The following is an 18,547-nucleotide window of genomic DNA, read 5'->3' as shown; positions in this document are numbered from 1 at the left end:
AGCATCATGGTCTTCCCAAATAACCAGCATTTTGAACACTGTCTCTCAGGAGCATTCCAAAAACAAAGTGGTAAAAGAAGAGTAAGGTCAAGTTTGGAGAAGTGCAAAATGCAGAGCAATTTCATATCTCAGTTATCCATTGCAAAAACAGAGTAACCCGATGGAAGTCGGTGTGGTTACATCAGTGTAAAACTGGACCTAAATATTTTGGCTTTGCAATAAATGAATATATTGCATTGTCCTCTGCCGATTTTGGACAAAACGCTTATTTAACAAATCTTCAAATGTCCTTTTTTTCTCTTTTTCATAAGGTGAAATGAACTGTGTGCTTCTAAATCATGGTCACAGGCACATATTTTAGTCAAATTCGTGGTTTAACTGTTTAGAGCTTTAAGACAAGCTAGATAGTTTTCTCTGAATCAGCATGCACAAAATGAAGGAAAGTAGTGTGGCAAAATGAAAGTGAATAGGCCTGTCCAAGTGAGTAAACCCTGAAGAATGAGGCAGTACACCAGTAAAGATGAAGGTTCACATTTTCAAATCTGGTGCCTAAAGTTGGGAAACAGCTCTGATTTTCAGACATGCAGAACATCCACCACTCCATTGAAAATCATGCAACTCTTAGTTTGAACATTTTAGCCATGCTTTATTGTAAGTATAAAATAAGTGGGAGGAATGATACAATGTGCTAATGTGTGAATCAGACTGTATCATGATTACAGTTGGACAAATACTACAGAAAATGTAATGATAAAGATTTATTCAAATAAAAATGGTCAATTTATTTTTTATTAATTTTCTGCAAATTTCAGCGAACAGTGACTTTTGTTTGGAAGAATATTCACTCTGGGAACACTTACACAAATATATCTGAGCACAAATATTAGCACCGGACGTGTTCAGTGGCCATCAAGAAAGATTCTTGTTGGCTTTAGGATCATTCATTCAGCAGAAACAATAACATTTGATTTAGTAGACCAATCACACAATGCAAACAGTGAATTATAAATGAGAAGACTTGAACTGATAGTTGTGGTATATAGACTGTGAGAAATCCACAGTCTGAAATAAATTATTTGTTACAGAATTTTGAATAATAACTAGTAGCTGTATAAAACTCGGAGATTTCTGCTCAGTTTTTTTAAAATTTCTATCAGAACAATAAGCTAAATTTAAAGAAGTTGTTCCCAGCACATAGCTTGTTTAGATCTAACCCTAATGTACACAAGTGGGTAATGTTAAGGTTTTGTATACTAACTATAACTTTGATTTACTACTGAATAGTTAAAAATTTAATTTTAACAATCTATTAACCTATGGAATATTCAAGAAATGGCATGTCAAGTTATTTTGAAGTTTTGTAAGTTGCACATAACCTTGTGAATATTTATGCCCTAATATCTAAATTCCTTTTTCTAGCTGTTATTCATTAAATAATTCCTTACCTTTTAGTTCTCAAGTATTTATAGACTATCAGATTCCCCTTCACTTAGTTATGGTTTTTTTTTTTGTAAGATGTATATATTAAGTTCTCGTAATCTTTCTTCATATGTCATGCCTTCTAATCCTTTTTATCATTTGTCATCTTGGTTTGATAAACTGGAAAGAATCCAATCTATTTTTCAGAGTGAAGAGGGAGGATGAACAAGTATATTCAGATAAACTAAGAGGCACCTCTCTTCAACCCCAAACCTTTGTACATTTCAGGAGCCAAACTAAAACCAACATTTTTGGAGGGTCTGAAAAATTGAGATAACTCTCCCCGACTCTCCATAAATCTCAGCATTTCTGGTCTCCAACTTGGACAAAAACTGGAAATACCTCAATACCACAAGAAATGTTATTCATGTAGAATTTCCATCTGAGATCAGAACTGGAATTGTTAAGAAATATTATACCCAAAAGAGTCTGTTTTTCCCATGATTTCTAGCACACTTTTAGGGACTCCAAAGGGCCGTCAGTTTTTATATGCTTTAAATACGCATCCACACTTTGGAGGGCTTATCCCAATGTTTCCGAAACTTGGGACGCCGCTTGTGTAGGAAAAGCCCCTGGCGGGCCGGGCCGGTTTGTTTACCTGCCGCGTCCGCAGCTCCGGCCGATCGCGGCTCCCACTGGCCGCGGTTCGCTGCTCCAGGCCAATGGGAACTGCAGGAAGTGGTGCAGGCCGAGGGACGTACTGGCTGCCGCTTCCAGCAGCTCCCATTGGCCTGGAGCAGCGAACCGCGGCCAGTGGGAGCCGCGATCGGNGATCGCGGCTCCCACTGGCCGCGGTTCGCTGCTCCAGGCCAATGGGAACTGCAGGAAGTGGTGCAGGCCGAGGGACGTACTGGCTGCCGCTTCCAGCAGCTCCCATTGGCCTGGAGCAGCGAACCGCGGCCAGTGGGAGCCGCGATCGGCCGAACCTGCGGACACGGTAAAAAAAACGGCCTGGCCTGCCAGGGGCTTTCCCTACACAAGCGGCATCCCAAGTTTCGGAAACACTGGTTTATCCAAATGAAACCTGATATTCTCAGGTTTGCCCATCATTAATTGAAACCGCCTCTCCCCCTAATATCCCGCAGCCTGTGCAGAGTATAAACCGCAATCTCCTGGAATAAGGCTGCATTGTTTGCATTATTTCATTCTATCTGATGTACCTACATGTTACACACTTACCTTGTCATCCTCATCTTCATCCTCATCTAGGTATGTGGTCTCCTGAAAAACATATGTCCATATTAAAATTCCTCGTTGATATTCAGAGGTTCAAAACATTTACATAACTCTTATCACATTTCATTTCGTACATTTAGTTGTAAACCTTTTTTTTTAAACTACCATTTTTATTGTATTACTCTATGTTCAAGGTCCTTTTTCCCAAGATCAGGAACAATAGCACGCAATAACCTATGCAAATTTTAAGTCTACATTGAGGTATTAGTGGCTGGGCCCAGTAGTTTGAAGGCAACAGGCTTTTAAATTCATTGCCAAGTTCTACTGTCTGTAAACAGCTTTGTTCTTAGTCTGATAAATGAACTGGTTGGTATGTCAAGGCTGAAGCTTCTATACTCAGTTTGTTCTATCCTCACTGCTACAATGACTGCTCTCTCCCTTTAGGGCCATTACAGAAACATTAGACAGTAGAAAATACATTAGTATGAACATAATCAATCTCAAGAATCACATACAGATTTCTATACAGCATTATTCCTTCAGTTTGACTCCCACTCTGACAGGTAGGGAAGAAAACAAAAGACTTGGCTAGGGTGTGAACTTAGGGACCCCTGGCTTTCAATTCCGGTGTTTTTCTAGCTGAGCCTTTAACAGGATCCTTCAAGTTAATTTAGGTCTTGCTTATTCAATAGGAAGATTTGAATTACCATATTAAAATGTTTAAACATAGCTGAAATGTGGGGATGTGAAGGATCACAATTAAAGGTTGCTTTATTTAGGGAGGTAGTGGTATCTATTCATCAGAGCAAGGGCCTGAGAGCTAGGATATGCGAGTCCTACCTCCAGATCTGCCAATGTCTTTGCTGAGATGCCTGGGGTAGCTAGGTTAATAATAATATTTTCCATCTCTATGGGAGCTCCCACCTGAGATTCTCAAATCATTGCAAATCCTGATGAATTTAGCCTCACAGCAACCTAGTAATGCACACTAGGTTAATATTATCCCCATTTTACAGCTCAGGAAACTGAAGCACAGAGTTTGGGTTCCACATTTCCAGCGAGTGCTGTGTGCATTCAGAATGGACAAAATGAAATTTGTTTTTGAAAATTTACATGGTTACGTAGCATGAAGAAAACTAAGCTACTCCATGTGCAGCCAAGGTCTGGATAAGCAGAAAGAATAGGACTGTACCCAAACCACTGGTATTTTGAAAAAGGGACAGTTATGCTACCCACTCCTCCCACCCAGAGCATATGCAACTCAGAGCAGTACTACCTATTTTGAGCTACAGGAGGTATACAGAGTTGGAATTCAGAAAGCTCAGAATCTGGGTATCAGAAAAAGAATCCAGGGGCTATTAAAGATGCTTTGACTAGCTAGATGCTCAGTAAGGCTCCAATCCAGCAAAGCCCTTGGGCGCACATATGTAACTTTGTTCACTGGAGAGTGTCCTGTTGAGTTCAATGGCACTACTATATGCACCTATGGTGTGCATTACTCCCAGGTTGCATATGTAGGGGAAGTGACCAACTTTTGATTAACCAAAGTCTTGTTGAAAATAGCTATTGTGTACTTTTCAGCTGTATACGCATGGCACTTGGTGGTATCCATCACAAGCACAATAAAGATTTCAGTGAGATTCTGTTTGCTAGGGAACACAACACACTCATCACTGAATGAGTGATGGGTAGCAGCAGCCATTAACTCTACACTTTCCTGGCTTTATCTGGTTAGTCAGTCTCAACATTATTTTATAGATTATCTTTTATATTTAATAAACTATTTGTCCTGGATTCTCCCCAGTGGGAAATTCCTATTTTGGTGATGGAATAAAGGACTCAGAGAACACACACAATACGCTTATGAATACTTTGGACTTTACTGAAATTGGAGATTAGCAGATTCTCACCATTTATCCTCATGTCAAATCTGCATAGAGTGGCCTGCTAGTGGAAATATGATTTTCATCATTTTGTCACTACTTTTGACCTGGGAATGACTCAAAACTTCACTAGGAACAACTTGACTAGCTAATTTTTTTGGGGGAGAGATACATTTGATCCTAGGATGCCATTGATTCCTTCATTTAAGATCTCCATGTGGTTGCACTATGTTAAGTTGCTTTTTGTGTGCACAAATGACAATGCTTTTCTATTAACATTTCAAAAAGGGAGTTTGCCTGGATGTCATTATCAGAATTATCATAAAGGTTTAAAACAGAATCTTCTAGGTGTTAATTTACTCTATTTCTTTCTAACTTCAACGTCCTGTGCTATGTATAACACGTCAGAAGAGTGCTAACATTAATATCACAGAAATGACATTTCATATCATAACAGAGTTCCATGCTGCAATTTACTTTGGCACAGAAAATACTTTTATTAAAAATCAGATCTAAAACTGAAATCTAGCTGGGATCTGAACATTTTGTTTTTCTTTTTAAAGTCACAGTAAAAATAAGATGAGGATGATATCGATCTCACAGAATAGATTTTTAAAAATTGGCCTCCCTTTTGGGGTTGTTTTGGCCTTCCTCAGCCTCATGAAGTCCTGAATCATTCCTGAAATATAAACTGCAGGGCTGGGTATGGATCATGGGTTCAAATCATGCCTCCTTGAAATCTGAAAGATCCAAGGGCCAAGCTCTGTCCCATTCTTTGATTAAAACTATTTGAAACTTTGCAGCTGTTTAAGAGCAATAAGTTTTGTCCCACAATGGTTTATGACATGAAATGAACCACAAAACTTTAGAGACTATTATTTTGTTTTTAACAGGAACCTAGAAATAGAATACCATTTAGATACAGAACTAGCTGAAAACCAGTAAACTGTATGATCATTTTTGCTCAAAGGCAGATTCCAACTGGCCCTGAAACATTAGTGTTACTTTACTTGCCTGGGTGTCCTGGGCACTGCTGACCTTCCCTGTTGTGATCAGAGAGAAGTTGTAAACAAAGAGCAGCAACAAAGCCAGAGGCACCATGTAAAGCTCTATGTGCCAAACAGTGACCACAAATACCTAAGAGAGACAAAGCAATAAGAGGGGATTTATACAAGTGTTTAAAGAGAAACATAATAAACCCTTTCAATCATTATCCCTACTAACATGCATCCTTGAATCTCTGTTAACCTCATTCCTCCCACTCCTCCCCCTTCAATAAAGAAAATCTACCCAGATAGCTTATTCTCTTTCCATTCTGTTTGAGCCATTAGGCTGATGTCTGTTAGCTTCTCTGTTCCCATCTCCTCAGAAGAGTACAAGGCCACCAACTTAATGCTAAGGCATGGGAATTATTTCCTCTTTGCTGGAACCCTGCAAAGTCTGGATAGCCATTGTCCTCAATGCCAGCTCATAACAAATGCACTTGGCTACTTTTTAGGGGGTAAATCAACTCAGTTGCATCAAGCACTAATAGCCAGCAGGTTCGATGGGAGTGAGATGGAAACCTTCTGCCCCAAGTGCTGCTGTACATCCACTCCCACAAGATGATTAGACAGTGGATTTTTACATGGCTTTATTTATCTGCTGCTGCTTCTTCCCTGTGCCAAGGCTGATTCCTCATCGCCTGGGGTGGCAAAGCAGCTCCCATACTGAATGGTGTGGAGAAAGAGAATAAGGAATGGTTATTTACCCCTTCCCAAAATGCAAGAACCAGGGGTCACATGCTGAAATTAATAGGCAAAAGGTTTAAAACAAACAAAAGGAAGTATTTCTTCACACAATGCACACTCAACCTATGGTAGTGGTTTCCAGGACATGTTGTGTAGGCCAAAAGTATAACTGGGTTCAAAAAAGAACTAGATAGATTCATGGAGGATAGGTACATCAACGGCTATTAGCCAAGATCATCAGGGATGCAACCCCAGACTCTGGATGTCCCTAAGTCTCTGATTGCCAGATGCTGGGACTGGATGGCAGGGTATGGACCCCTCAATAATTGCCATTCTCTCTGAAGCATCTGGCATTGGCCACTGTCATGACAGTCTACTGGGCTAGATGGACTATTGTTCTGACCCACTATGACAGTTCTTATAGGACAGGGCTCTGTGGTGCAGGATGCACGATCTCCCTGAGTGGGATCACAAAATCCTGTCTCCCAGCCACCTCTCAACACTGCCTAACCACATTATTTCAGTTTTGTTTGGAGCCCTCTGGGACTACAGTAAGAGTATGATTTTGCTCATGGGGAGTGATACCTGAACCAGTGATTCCAGAAACTAAAAGCAGAAGCCAAATTTCAAAGTATATTGATCTGCAAAATGGTTCAGAGAGGGATGGGGCCTCCCTGATGGAGATTTAGAACAAAAACGGCTGGATTTTTCAAAAGAATCAAAGCAAATCAAACAGTTTTTTGATCATCAATTCCTTCCTATATGCAGATAGCAGTAAATATTTTTGTGTACTGACATCATATGAACAGGGTTTGAGCTTGGAGTTGATGGTAACACAGAATAAGGTTATAAATTAGGTCCACAATTGCCACAGGATGCACGCTGTGATCACAACATTCTTTTTCCCAGCCATACAATGTGTTTCCAGGCCAGCCTAATGCTGTAAGTAGCTTTAAGCCCTAAACGGCTACTCTGGAAGACAAGACACATATTCCCAAGTGCATTTTGATTTTTCTATCCAGAAATGCTGTTCTAGAATGAATGTTCAAGATCTAAAATCCCATCATTAGAATAACACAGCCAAGGTGGAAGTTACTTAACCCATCAGTTTACTTAAAGGGGGGGAAAGAGCTGTGACATCGCAGCTAACAATCCCCTGCCATGCCCTTTTTCTTTTACAGCTTTAAGTTGGTGAGAGGTGCTGGACTGACAGCAATGAAACTGAAACTCTACATGGTAGGTACAGCATGAGCAACAGCAATGAAAACACCACCACATCCTCCTGCCAATGCATCCAAATACTGTGAGGGAGGAACTTTTGGGATGAGAGGATGGCATCTATTAATCCTTGGCCTCTCTGACACTGCTCACAAGAGTGCCAGTTAGTGCCATTTGTGGCAGTGATTTTGTGACAGGGACATGAACTGATAGCGCCAACTCCTAAGGTAAAATCCCAGCACCACTGAAATAAATGGGAGTTTTGCCTTTGACTTCATTGGGGCCAGGATTTCACCCCTGGGGAATGGGGATAGATACACTCTGTAAATGAAAAAAGCTCTTTTTGTATAGGACAAACTTTCCAGTCGTCATCCACCTGGGGCCAAACTCAGCCCAGAGACTAAGTGGGGAAAGACTCCACATCCTATCACCCATTCTAAGCCAGCCAATCCCTCAACAATGGTATTTTTCACAGACTATAGACACTATATGTGTCGCTATAGAAGGAATTAGAGCAGTGGTTCTCAAACTGGGGCCACTGCTTGTGTAGGGAAAGCCCCTGGCAGGCCAGCCCGGTTTGTTTACCTGCCCTATCTGCAGGTCCAGCCGATCGCGGCTCCCACTGGCCGCAGTTCGCTGCTGCAGGCCAATGGGAGCTGCTGGAAGTGGCGGTCAGTAAGTCCCTCGGCCCGCACCACTTCCAGCAGCTCCCATTGGCCTGGAGCAATGAACCGCGGCCAGTGGGAGCTGCGATCGGCCGGACCTATGGATGGGGCAGGTAAACAAACTGGCCCGGCCCGCCAGGGGCTTTCCCTACACAAGCGGCGGCCCCAGTTTAAGAACCACTGATTTAGAGGCTGTTTTATTGGGTTCTGATTGCCGATAAAAAGATAGCCTAAGATATACGCTCTTACAAAATGTATTTAATTCCAGACAACACAGTCCCATATTATTGGTTCACAGCATTGGAAGTTAGAACATGACAAGATAGATCACATTTTTCCACACTGTACATAATTCCACTCCACCAATGTATGCAAGCATGACCACAGCAGAAAGGCAGGAATTTGGACAAAACTGGGATAATATTTTGCTCCTTGAAGGAATGCTGTGAGGCTTTAGTCAATATTCATTGCAAAGAGCTCTGAGATCCTACGAAGAAGGTGCTATATAGAAGGTGGCAAAGTTCTCAAAAAAGAGATTCCTCTGAACCTGTTTCAACCCCAACCCCTCTTCTCAGATCTCTGCTTATTTAACATGTCTGAGATACAGTAAGGGTGATTTCAGTTCTGGCCCTAATTCAAACACCACCCTGGACAAGAACGACCTCCACATATTTATCAAACCCAAGTTTTGATTTTGTGTGTGGAAACTCTTCAATGAGAGCATGTATTGTTACGAATTAAAAATCAGTGTAGCCTACTGAAGGAGGCTGTACATGCAACACCTATCTGGGATAATACTGAACTCAGTCCCATCGTGATACAGAAAGGGATGGCTGGATTTAAGGTCCCAAATCTTCAATCATCTTTTGGCGTGCCACTGAAGTCAAAGGGTCTTTGCAAGAACCTGCCTGCATGGATCCAATTGCAGAATCAGAGCCTAGTATACATTTTTAGTGCAGCTGTCTACACTAGATGACCCAACAGAAGTCCCCCATTGTAATTCTAATATGAACTTTCATACCCTCTGTCCCTTAGATAGTATATAAAACCAAGATCCTGTTCATTTGCGATCATTAATAATCCCATAGCACTTTTTGTAGAAGGAAGTTTGTTAGGTCTCCTGACCAAATTACATTTTGAGTAGTAAAATTAAGCTTATGTACAAAATAGTTTCATAGTTGCAACTGGACAAGGTTGTTGATCAATTTCTTTCCTAAAGTGACATTGTATTGCTACTGATGCACCAATAGTCAGCTGCCAAGTTCCAACCCACAGGTACCTGCACTTCACTAAGCCTGCTTTGAAAGAGATGGTTTGCTGCTATAGGTAGAGTACAGAGAGCTTTCATCTCTGTTGCACAGTATGGTATGGTGGCAAGGGCAAATTTATTTATATATTCAGAAATTAGAAATTATTCAGCCTCAGAGGTATGTGAGGTGATTACTTAGAAGAACACAGTACAGAGTAGTTTATAAGCTACACCTCTACCCCGATAGAACGCTGTCCTCAGGAGCCAAAAAATCTTACCGTGTTATAGGTGAAACCGCATTATATTGAACTTGCTTTGATCCGCCAGAGCGCGCAGCCCCGCCTCCCCAGAGCGCTGTTTTACCGCGTTATATCTGAATTTGTGTTATATCGAGCCACGTTATATCGGGTAGAGTTGTATTTGTAAAGTGTATTAATATTTTTTCCATGGAATGTGCCTTATAAATAGTTCCATAGCATCATTCATCCAAAGACATAAAAGGAGTTCCATACAAACACACTAAGTCAGATATTATCCTCCTCACATTATACTTGGGGAAACTGAGGCAGAACTAGGTTAAATTACTTATTCAAGATCCCAGTGATTCAGTGGCAGAACAGGAAAGAGCACCCAGGAGTCCTTGCCCAAAGTATTCTAGTCTATATGAAGCACTATGAAAAAGTTAAGATAGAATAAACTCCTTCTATTAAATATTAACCATTAACACCATCACCACCTACACTGGTAAACTGCATATCCCAGATAGGAAAAGTTAGCAAGCAAGAGTAGAAGCCAATTTCTGAAATATAAGTAGAAAAAGCCAAAGAATTTTTCTGAAAGGGCTGAACTGGGCAGTATAAGAACCAATAAGGAATAGAATTATAAGAATTATAAAACATAACAACCAAAGGTCAAAATAAAAATAGAAATGAGACAGACCTTTCTGGAGAAGAAAGAACTCTTGGAGTTAAGATTTAGAGTGGAGTCCTGTCTAGAACAGGACACCAACATCATAGCTTTGGAGACGAGTCCACTTGATTTCCACTGATTAATGTGTTGCTGTTTCAAAGGGTCTAATAACTACAAGTTAAAGCTCTGGAGGTTTGGAAGCCATTTCATCTGAAAAATCACTGAAGAGGAATCCAACTGTTCCTGTCAAGAAGCATGGAGCTTGAACAACCATGAGAGTGGCCCTTTTGACAGCAGTGTAAAAGATGAGAGAAGGCAATCTGAGCTGAAACCCTTAGAAACATATTTTGAATCTGGCTTTTCTGTCCCTCTGGTTCCAATTTAGAATCTGACTATTAAAAACAGATTTTAGATGGGTATCTCCTGAACGATACCCATAAAACGTTTCTCACCAGCAACCCCACAAACATAGGGCAGAATATTTTTTTGGAGATTTAGAATCCTAATTTTTTTGGGGGGGGGGGGGGGGAGGGAGGGATGGGAGGGAGGTGTTGCCAGTGTCAGTGTAGTATCTCTGTATGGTAATTATGAATATTTATCTCTAATAAAAAATTTTTCCTGTTGGCCCATTAAGCCTTTTTGGCAAAGTGAAGATTAACATCACCACCCCTCGTCCCATGCGCTGTGTGACAGAGTAATTATTGGGACATGACAGTGATGGGAAAAGAACAAAGAAATAATTTTCAACAGATGGAAAAAAATAAAAAAGGGAAAGGACCTGAAACATGAGCAAAGAACCTTTACTGAAACTGCAATTTGTCAGGCTGACCATTCTAAGTCCCAGTCCTAAGCAAATACCTCATCAGTGGAGCTGTGAAAAATGTTTTCAAAATACACCCGCAAAAAACAAAACTAAAACCCCAAACCCTTACACACACCTCACAAGATTTCACTGATCTCAAATCTAAAACCAGCTTTGTCAAAAGGTTTGCTTAGATTCACGAAATATGGGCCCGTTTGGGGGGAAACATGAGCTAATCTGCAGTTGTGCCTCCAAGGTATCTGGTTTGGGGCCAAACCAGAACTCTGATTTTGACCTGAGACACAAATATGGTCCAATGCATTGAGCATGGTCCTGGGGAAGAAGAGCTCCCCAATTTTAATCTACCTAAAGGCTAGCTAATGCATTCAAGTCCTTACATACATAATAGTGACTATCAAATGGGAGTTGCTGTCATAGCTGAATGCTCAATGATGGACAAAATTAAAAGATACATCTCGTCAGATAATACTTTTAATCCTTCCCTGTCCCAAACAAACTAAGGGATTTTAGCTATATCAATACGGTATTGCCCTAAAAAAAAAAAAAAAAAAAAAAAAAAAAAAAAAAAAAAAGGTAAAGATGAATCTCTAGGAAAAAATAGGCCTACTGACAACTATTATTTCTGGCAGAGACTTATTTCTATGATTCAAAAGGAAAATACACAAAGTGGCAACACCAAAGAGCAAGCAGCTTTAGCAGCAAGATCTTGCAAAATGTGAAAATGTCACATTATCAAGAAATACTCTGCTACTACACACATCTGACTGCGACAGACTCTCACATTGATAATTGTGGCCACACCCCTCGCAGTGCATCCCCTTATGGTCTGAATGGTGCAGCAGTGGCACTGTCTCTGTTTCCTACGGGGCCTTCAACTGTTCCACCCAACCTCTAATACCTGGCTAGCTCTCTGGCTAGGCCACCTAAAAGTTCCACTCTTTCTGGGGTACCTCCAAAGTACAAAACAAACAAAGAAATGGGATCTCTTCCCTTTCCTCAGCGAGGCCCTGAGGCATCAGTCTTCCCTAGTTCCTGGCCCCAGCCAGCCTTCTCTCCCACAGTGAGAGCGCACGGTCTGCACTCTCCCAGTCAGCCAGCAGCTGAGATGGGCTCTCTTTTTTGCTCCTCCCTCAAAGACTGACACCTGTTTCAGAGATCACAGGGTGGGGGCACTGACGGCCCACTGACCCTTTCCTGATTCATGTGAGGTTTATATAATCCATCCCAAGAACCAAGTCCAAATCCTGGCCCCCAGCATGAAGTCTGGTAGGTCGGACTATGTACTGGGAAATGCCTCCAGAGCTACAGCAACTTCTTTGTCCTATGGATGAGAAGCAAAGGCTGATGCATCCACATAGCGTGGTCTCCACCAGCCCTCCTGTGCAGTAGTGCATCACGAACCTATTGCACTCGTTCTCCAAATCCTCCCCTGACCACCCCAGCACACTCAGTGGAAGTGTACCAAATATGGTGCCTGATGGAAATGGAATTAAAATTCAAGAAATGGTTGATCAGCGAGACTGTATTAGAATTCCCCTTTCATTGTAATGCAATAACAGGAGACATAAAACATGTGGCAAAAAGAGAAATAATGTTTAAATAAACAGTTGCTGACAGAAGAAACCTATTTGCTTTAGATCTAATTTGCTTTTCCGCAGCAAAAGAATGTGGGGAATCTCAATAGTGTTATGAAGTGTATGTTCTACTGAGCTTGGATCACTAACATAAAAAATGACCTGAAGGAAAGGAGATCTTTAAATATTTATACCACGTTACCTGCTATCACTACATTGCTCTGTGCATCTCATCAGTGTAACAAGTCCCTGATTTTAAGGGTGTACCTCTGGCAAAGAAATGTTAGCAGCCTTCTGCAAACTCGCCGTCACAAACAGGACAAGCTTCTAAGCAAAAGAAATTATGCCCAGAAAGAACACAGTCTCTGTGCATTAGATGCATGTCACTGCACAGAACTAGGGATTAGAAACTAACATATGTTCAGAAAAAGGACTCTTAACAACAACAAAAAACAACCTCAAAAGGTATTGGTTACACAAGACTGAGGAGCAAAAAGGAAAAGGCCCGGATAGTCGTTACAAACGGATTAGATCGTTGCAGCCCTTACTCGGCCATGTGATGGAGTAAAAGGGTTAAAGCCCTGCCCCTCCCTCTCATGCTTTGCCCTATGTAGGGTATGTCCACACTGCGAGCAGGAGTTGTAATTTTCAGCTTGAACAGACACACCGGCAGCTGAATGATCTAAAACTAAAAGTGAAGCCACAGCAGCGTGACCAGCAGGAAGGGCTAGCCGACTGGGTACATGCCTACTGTCTCAAACAAGTACATACTCAGCCAGTTGTCCACTGCGCAGTGGCAACCTTTCTATTTTTAGTGCGCTAGCTCAATCATAGCTAGCACAGATCTGTCCCCTCGAGGTGGAAATCACCACCTCACTTCCAGTGTGCCTATTCCAGATGCAGTGGGGTGAGGAGGGGCTATTCACCCAACACTCCCATCCCCCGCTGAGAGAAAGAGGTGGGGAACAGGCGCAGCCCTGGATTCACCCACTCTATTCAGCAACCAGAGTAGCTAGCCTTGTGCACTGAGGCACGGGGAAACAGATTGCTTAGTGAAAAGGGGTGAAGGAACCTACTTCCTCCCTAGAGCACCAAGAGAGGAATTGGGCTTCTATGAGTTACAATTAAGTGTTGCCAACTCCAAGCATTACAAGACATAAGCCACGCCCCCTTCTCTCTCCCCCCCCCCCCAAAAAAAATCATAGATTATTTGAAAATTCTCCTGCTGTTTAAACCAATGAATGCTGGGTCCTATTTACATGCCTTCTGGTTTTTGAACCTTTGGCGGGGGGGGGGACGGGACACATTTTCAAGCTTTTCTCTGCTGCTGTGAGGAGCTTAAATGAAAGTTGCGGCTCTCATGTAACCACAGGCCTCCCAGAACTGGGGCTTTAAGAAAAATAACAGATACGGTGAGGCTCCCAATACAATCACAAGAGTTGGCAGGCTTCAGTTTCTTCTCTATTTTTCTCATGGGACACCACAGTTATTCGCCACCCTGTATCCTGGACAGATGGTACAGATAAATTCAAAACGATTTGTGATCCCTTGCAGAATGTCCAGATTCTGATCTCAAACTGTTTGTACAGTATTGCCATCAACTAGAACCCTGCGTGGGACTATTTTTTTAATCCTGCTTCTGTTTTGCCCCGCAAATACCTATCCCACCCACTCCTGCATTGTTTCTTGCATTTTTATCCCGCTCCCACCCGCAAAAACCTTTGATCCCACAAATCCTGCAAGAAAGAGAGATTCCCCCATGCTACTAACCGCCACCCCGAAAACAAAAAAGTCTGGTTTATATATTATATTTAAAAACAGAATTCAGACACAGTTTTTACCACTAAAAGAATAAAACAAATCTTGCTTAAAACCATGTTAAAAATACTTTAACCCCTTTTATAATAAACATCAAATCTCTTTCTGCCCCTCGCTTAAATTTAAGTATTAAAAGTTTTAGAGTATTTCCCCACAAATTACTGCAGTCTTTTTTTATTTGCTCACCCAATACTGCCCGCAAAATAGTACATTTTACCTGCTCCTGCTCTTAGGGCAGCGGGTCCTGCGGGATACCAGTCCTGCTGCAGGGCACTGGCATCGATTTCAGTGGATTTACACCAGCGCGTGAGATCAGAATTAGACATCAAAGAATAATCAAACAATGAATTACTGTTTTATTTTGCTGCTTGGTATTTCCAAAATACTCAATTGACCTGGGCTTGCAGTGCTTGGGCTGCGCGGCTAAAATAACCCCAGTATGGACATTTCTGCTCAAGTAGGAGCCCGGGCTTTGAATCCAGCGGGTCCCAAGTGGAATGTCTACATTTCTATTTTTAGAAATAGCTCAATTCAATAGACCTAGGCTCTGAGATTCGGTACCATGTTTTTTTCTGGGCTGTGCAGGCATACCCAAGGCGGCATGTCAGAATTCACACTACTGAGATAGCAGCCCAGTAGAGAGAAAACAAGATCCCTGAAAGATTCCCATTCTACTAGGTCTTAGAGTAGAGCCCCCACTTGACAATGATTTTTGCCCAATGCTTTGTACTGCATTGCACACATCTTTGGATGATGCAGTTGGGTGTTGGTGCTGATGCTGTATTTCAACTGGAAAAAAAGCTAGGTTTTATTTTAACATATGTACATTTAATCCCCAAAGCATAATAGCCTACCACAACTCTGGTTTGATGCTTTTATATAGTTTTCTTGTGGCTACCACTTCCTCCCTCCTCCAGCCCCAGGGAGGGTAAAGTAAGAAGGGTCCTTGGGACCTATCTTTATGCATGTACAGTAGTTTTAGAGTGAGAAGCCTTCAGATCTTTTTCTGTAGTGAACACTGTAGAAACAGCCATTTGTTAGAATGCTGACGGTTCTAATTTTTCCCTTGTGTTTTTATCTACCATATTTTACATTTCCTGAGCCAAGGAAAATACAGCTAAGATCCTCATGCAGTAAACCTTAATAAAGTGAGGGGGTGGGGGAATTATTTACGACAGTTTGATACTTTTGGGGGGGAGGGGAGAATCAAACTGTTGCCTACAATGGGGTTAAAACAAGCTGTCCCAGGAAAAGGTACCTTAAATCAGATTTAAAAAAAGGCTTCATTACTTTATCTTGGCTAACCTAATGATAGATGACATTTTTGGATCCTACTGATTCATTTTCTGTAGCAGAAGTAGGGTCACAGTTTCATGGCTAGGATCAGACAAAGTTTCTCATTATAGGTTTTCGAAGACGCCAGTAATTGTGCAAGTTGAAAGTCGGATTTTTCAGTAAATACTTCTTTCAAAAAGCATCAGGAAAACCTCTGTGCTGATTAAAAGGAAGCAAAAGAAAAAAATACTTAACATTTTATTTGTTCCTGGTAAAGCTGAGCAACTTAAAAAGGTCAAGAAAAAAATCACCATTATCTGCACCAATAACTGTCTGTTCACTTTGGAGACATATTGGATAACATTATAGGAAACATTAGTGGTAAGAGTCAGATGGTGTTTTAATTGTACAGTAAGTGCGAAAAGTATTCAGTGCAAGTGTACTTTGCCTTTGGTAAAATCAACATCAAGTTACAACTGTTACTAAAAAGGAGGCTTAAACTATATACTTAAAAGGCTTTCTGCCTCATGTTCATAGTGCAGATTAGATCGAATGAATAAAGAAAAAAAGGCCTCTCTGTAATAAACGAAGTGTATTTAATTAGAATTAGTTCAGTGTACAGTGGCAGGAGAATCGCAGTTCAGTGCATAAGGTTACTTCGCTGGCAGCCTTCATCTCTGGCATGAAAAGAATTTGGGTTGCAATAAACCCACAAAAGTGTGAAATAGCTGCATGTACATTGTAGTGCTTAAGACTGAACTGGTATCCTTCTTTATGAAGTCTCCCATTTTAGAAAATGGTTTGCCAGGCTGAATACTCTGTGGAATTTGGGACCAAGGATGGATCCGTGGTCAGTTTGATAGAATTAGTATATGGATTTCTTTGTTTTTAACATGGGATCAAAAATAAAATAAAACAAATAAGCATGCAACGATCACAATACAAGCTTGTCCTGTGAAAAAATAGTAAATATAAAGCATACTCTCAGACAAAGAATTTCATATTATTCTCCTCCCAGCTGTGTGTACATTAATAGTTTCCTAGTGCCAGATTATAGCACTGCTCAGGAATCCAGAAGTCCTCTTTGTCAATCTGACTACAAGATTCTGTAGTCAAGAAAAGAGCAAAAGCAGTAACTACCCCCCTCCCTCCACCTCCAAGAAGTATGTTAGATCTCCAGAAAAAATCTATGGTGATTAAAACACACACAAAATTATCATGTTCATAAACTACATAGTTCCAAAATTGCTACAGTGCGTAATGAATGCACTAAAACGACGGGAACAGTCATTGTAATTACAGTCCTAAATATGATAACTTTCTTCATCTCAGTCTTGCATATTTTAGACTAGCAATAGCAGCAGCAACAAAAACCTAATATTGACAGCAGGACTATGCAATGAAGGTTCTTCAGTGAAGGCCTATAGCATCTTGCTTTACAAAGCACAGAATGGTTTAAAAAAAATTGCAAGACCCTTTCGCAATGTAAGGCAGCTGTTCAGGTAAAACCAAAGCCAGAAGATTGTTTATTTTAATAAAGCTATTATATGCACAGCTCCAAATTAGGAATAGCAGGAGACATGGGGGTGCCTAAACCACCACCACCTGTTTGCCCTGAAAATCAATTAAAGTCACACTACCCCAGCAATCTTTTCTTAGCTAATAAAAGTTATACAGCTTTAACGTGCAACTTTCGGGGCTTTTTGGGAATGTGCCTGAAACCTAAAGCCTGAGTCTCGCATTACTTTGATACTCACATGGATATGAGCTAAAGACTGCAAAACCAGCCTTCGGGGGTAGGGGAGGGAGCTAGTAAGGAAAAAGGGACGTTGTAGCTGCTGTTTTCATGAAGTGGATTGGACCAATATTCAATAAATTCTAACTATATATATTTTAAATAGGAGAAAATCAAAGCCCTTTATGACACACGCCTGTTCGACATATTCTGTGCTGCAGAACAGATCCAACTTTGCAAGTTGAAAGCAAGGGCAGTAGAGACATCCCAAGTGTTTCAGTAATTAAACGAATATGCATAATGAACCATATGCCCAAAGGGCCTGTTCTTCATGTGGGCCAGATTTTTGTTTGAATTTTTAATTTTTATATACAGATGAAACATTTCATGTAATATTGCAACAGTGTGAGATAACATGCTATGTGAGGAAGTGAGAAGCAACTGCCCATGTGAGAATGATCAGAATATACTTGATGAATTCTCCTCTTAAGAGTTCCTATTCAGATTCAAGAGTTAAGAGACATGCATGTTAACCATTATGAAAAAAAGTTACTGCGTGAGAACTGCCACAGATTTTGAGTGGAGCTTTATATACATTTGGGTCCTGCCAGAAGACTCCAGGAGGATGAAGAAAGGTCAGCTCATGATCAGGGTTTTGTCAAAATAATCAGACTTTTGGATGAACACTGAATACTCTGGGCCCATTGCAGAAGTTCAGGATCTGGATCTATGCAAGTAGGTTAGCTACATAACCAGCATTACAGTGACTACTAAAACTACAGAAAGAAGAACAGGAGTACTTGTGGCACCTTAGAGACTAACAAATTTATTAGAGCATCAGCTTTCGTGGACTACAGCCCACTTCTTCGGATGCATATATATATTTTATCTATATGCATCCGAAGAAGTGGGCTGTAGTCCACGAAAGCTTATGCTCTAATAAATTTGTTAGTCTCTAAGGTGCCACAAGTACTCTTGTTCTTCTTTTTGCGGATACAGACTAACACGGCTGC

General features: G+C 41.0%; 1 protein-coding gene across 4 annotated transcripts in view; it reads right to left on the bottom strand.

Moving 5' to 3' along the window:
• The window catches only part of MCTP2 (multiple C2 and transmembrane domain containing 2), a 177,100-nt gene that overhangs the window by 22,261 nt on the left and 136,292 nt on the right, over nucleotides 1-18,547 (bottom strand). For all 4 annotated transcript variants that reach the window (XR_004647453.1, XM_034783932.1, XM_034783933.1 and 1 more), the window contains 2 exons: nucleotides 5,553-5,675; nucleotides 2,659-2,700 (listed from right to left, as the gene is read on the bottom strand). Coding sequence is in view for 3 of the 4 variants with exons in the window: in XM_034783932.1 (XP_034639823.1) it covers nucleotides 2,659-2,700; nucleotides 5,553-5,675 (165 nt within the window). In the remaining variant the exon portion in view is untranslated. The remainder of the gene's footprint in view (nucleotides 1-2,658; nucleotides 2,701-5,552; nucleotides 5,676-18,547) is intronic.

Source organism: Trachemys scripta, chromosome 10 (assembly GCF_013100865.1).
Source record: "Trachemys scripta elegans isolate TJP31775 chromosome 10, CAS_Tse_1.0, whole genome shotgun sequence".
NCBI lineage: Eukaryota > Metazoa > Chordata > Testudines > Emydidae > Trachemys > Trachemys scripta.
The sequence above is the reverse complement of the archived record's forward strand: the minus strand, read 5'-3'. Positions and strand labels throughout refer to the sequence as shown.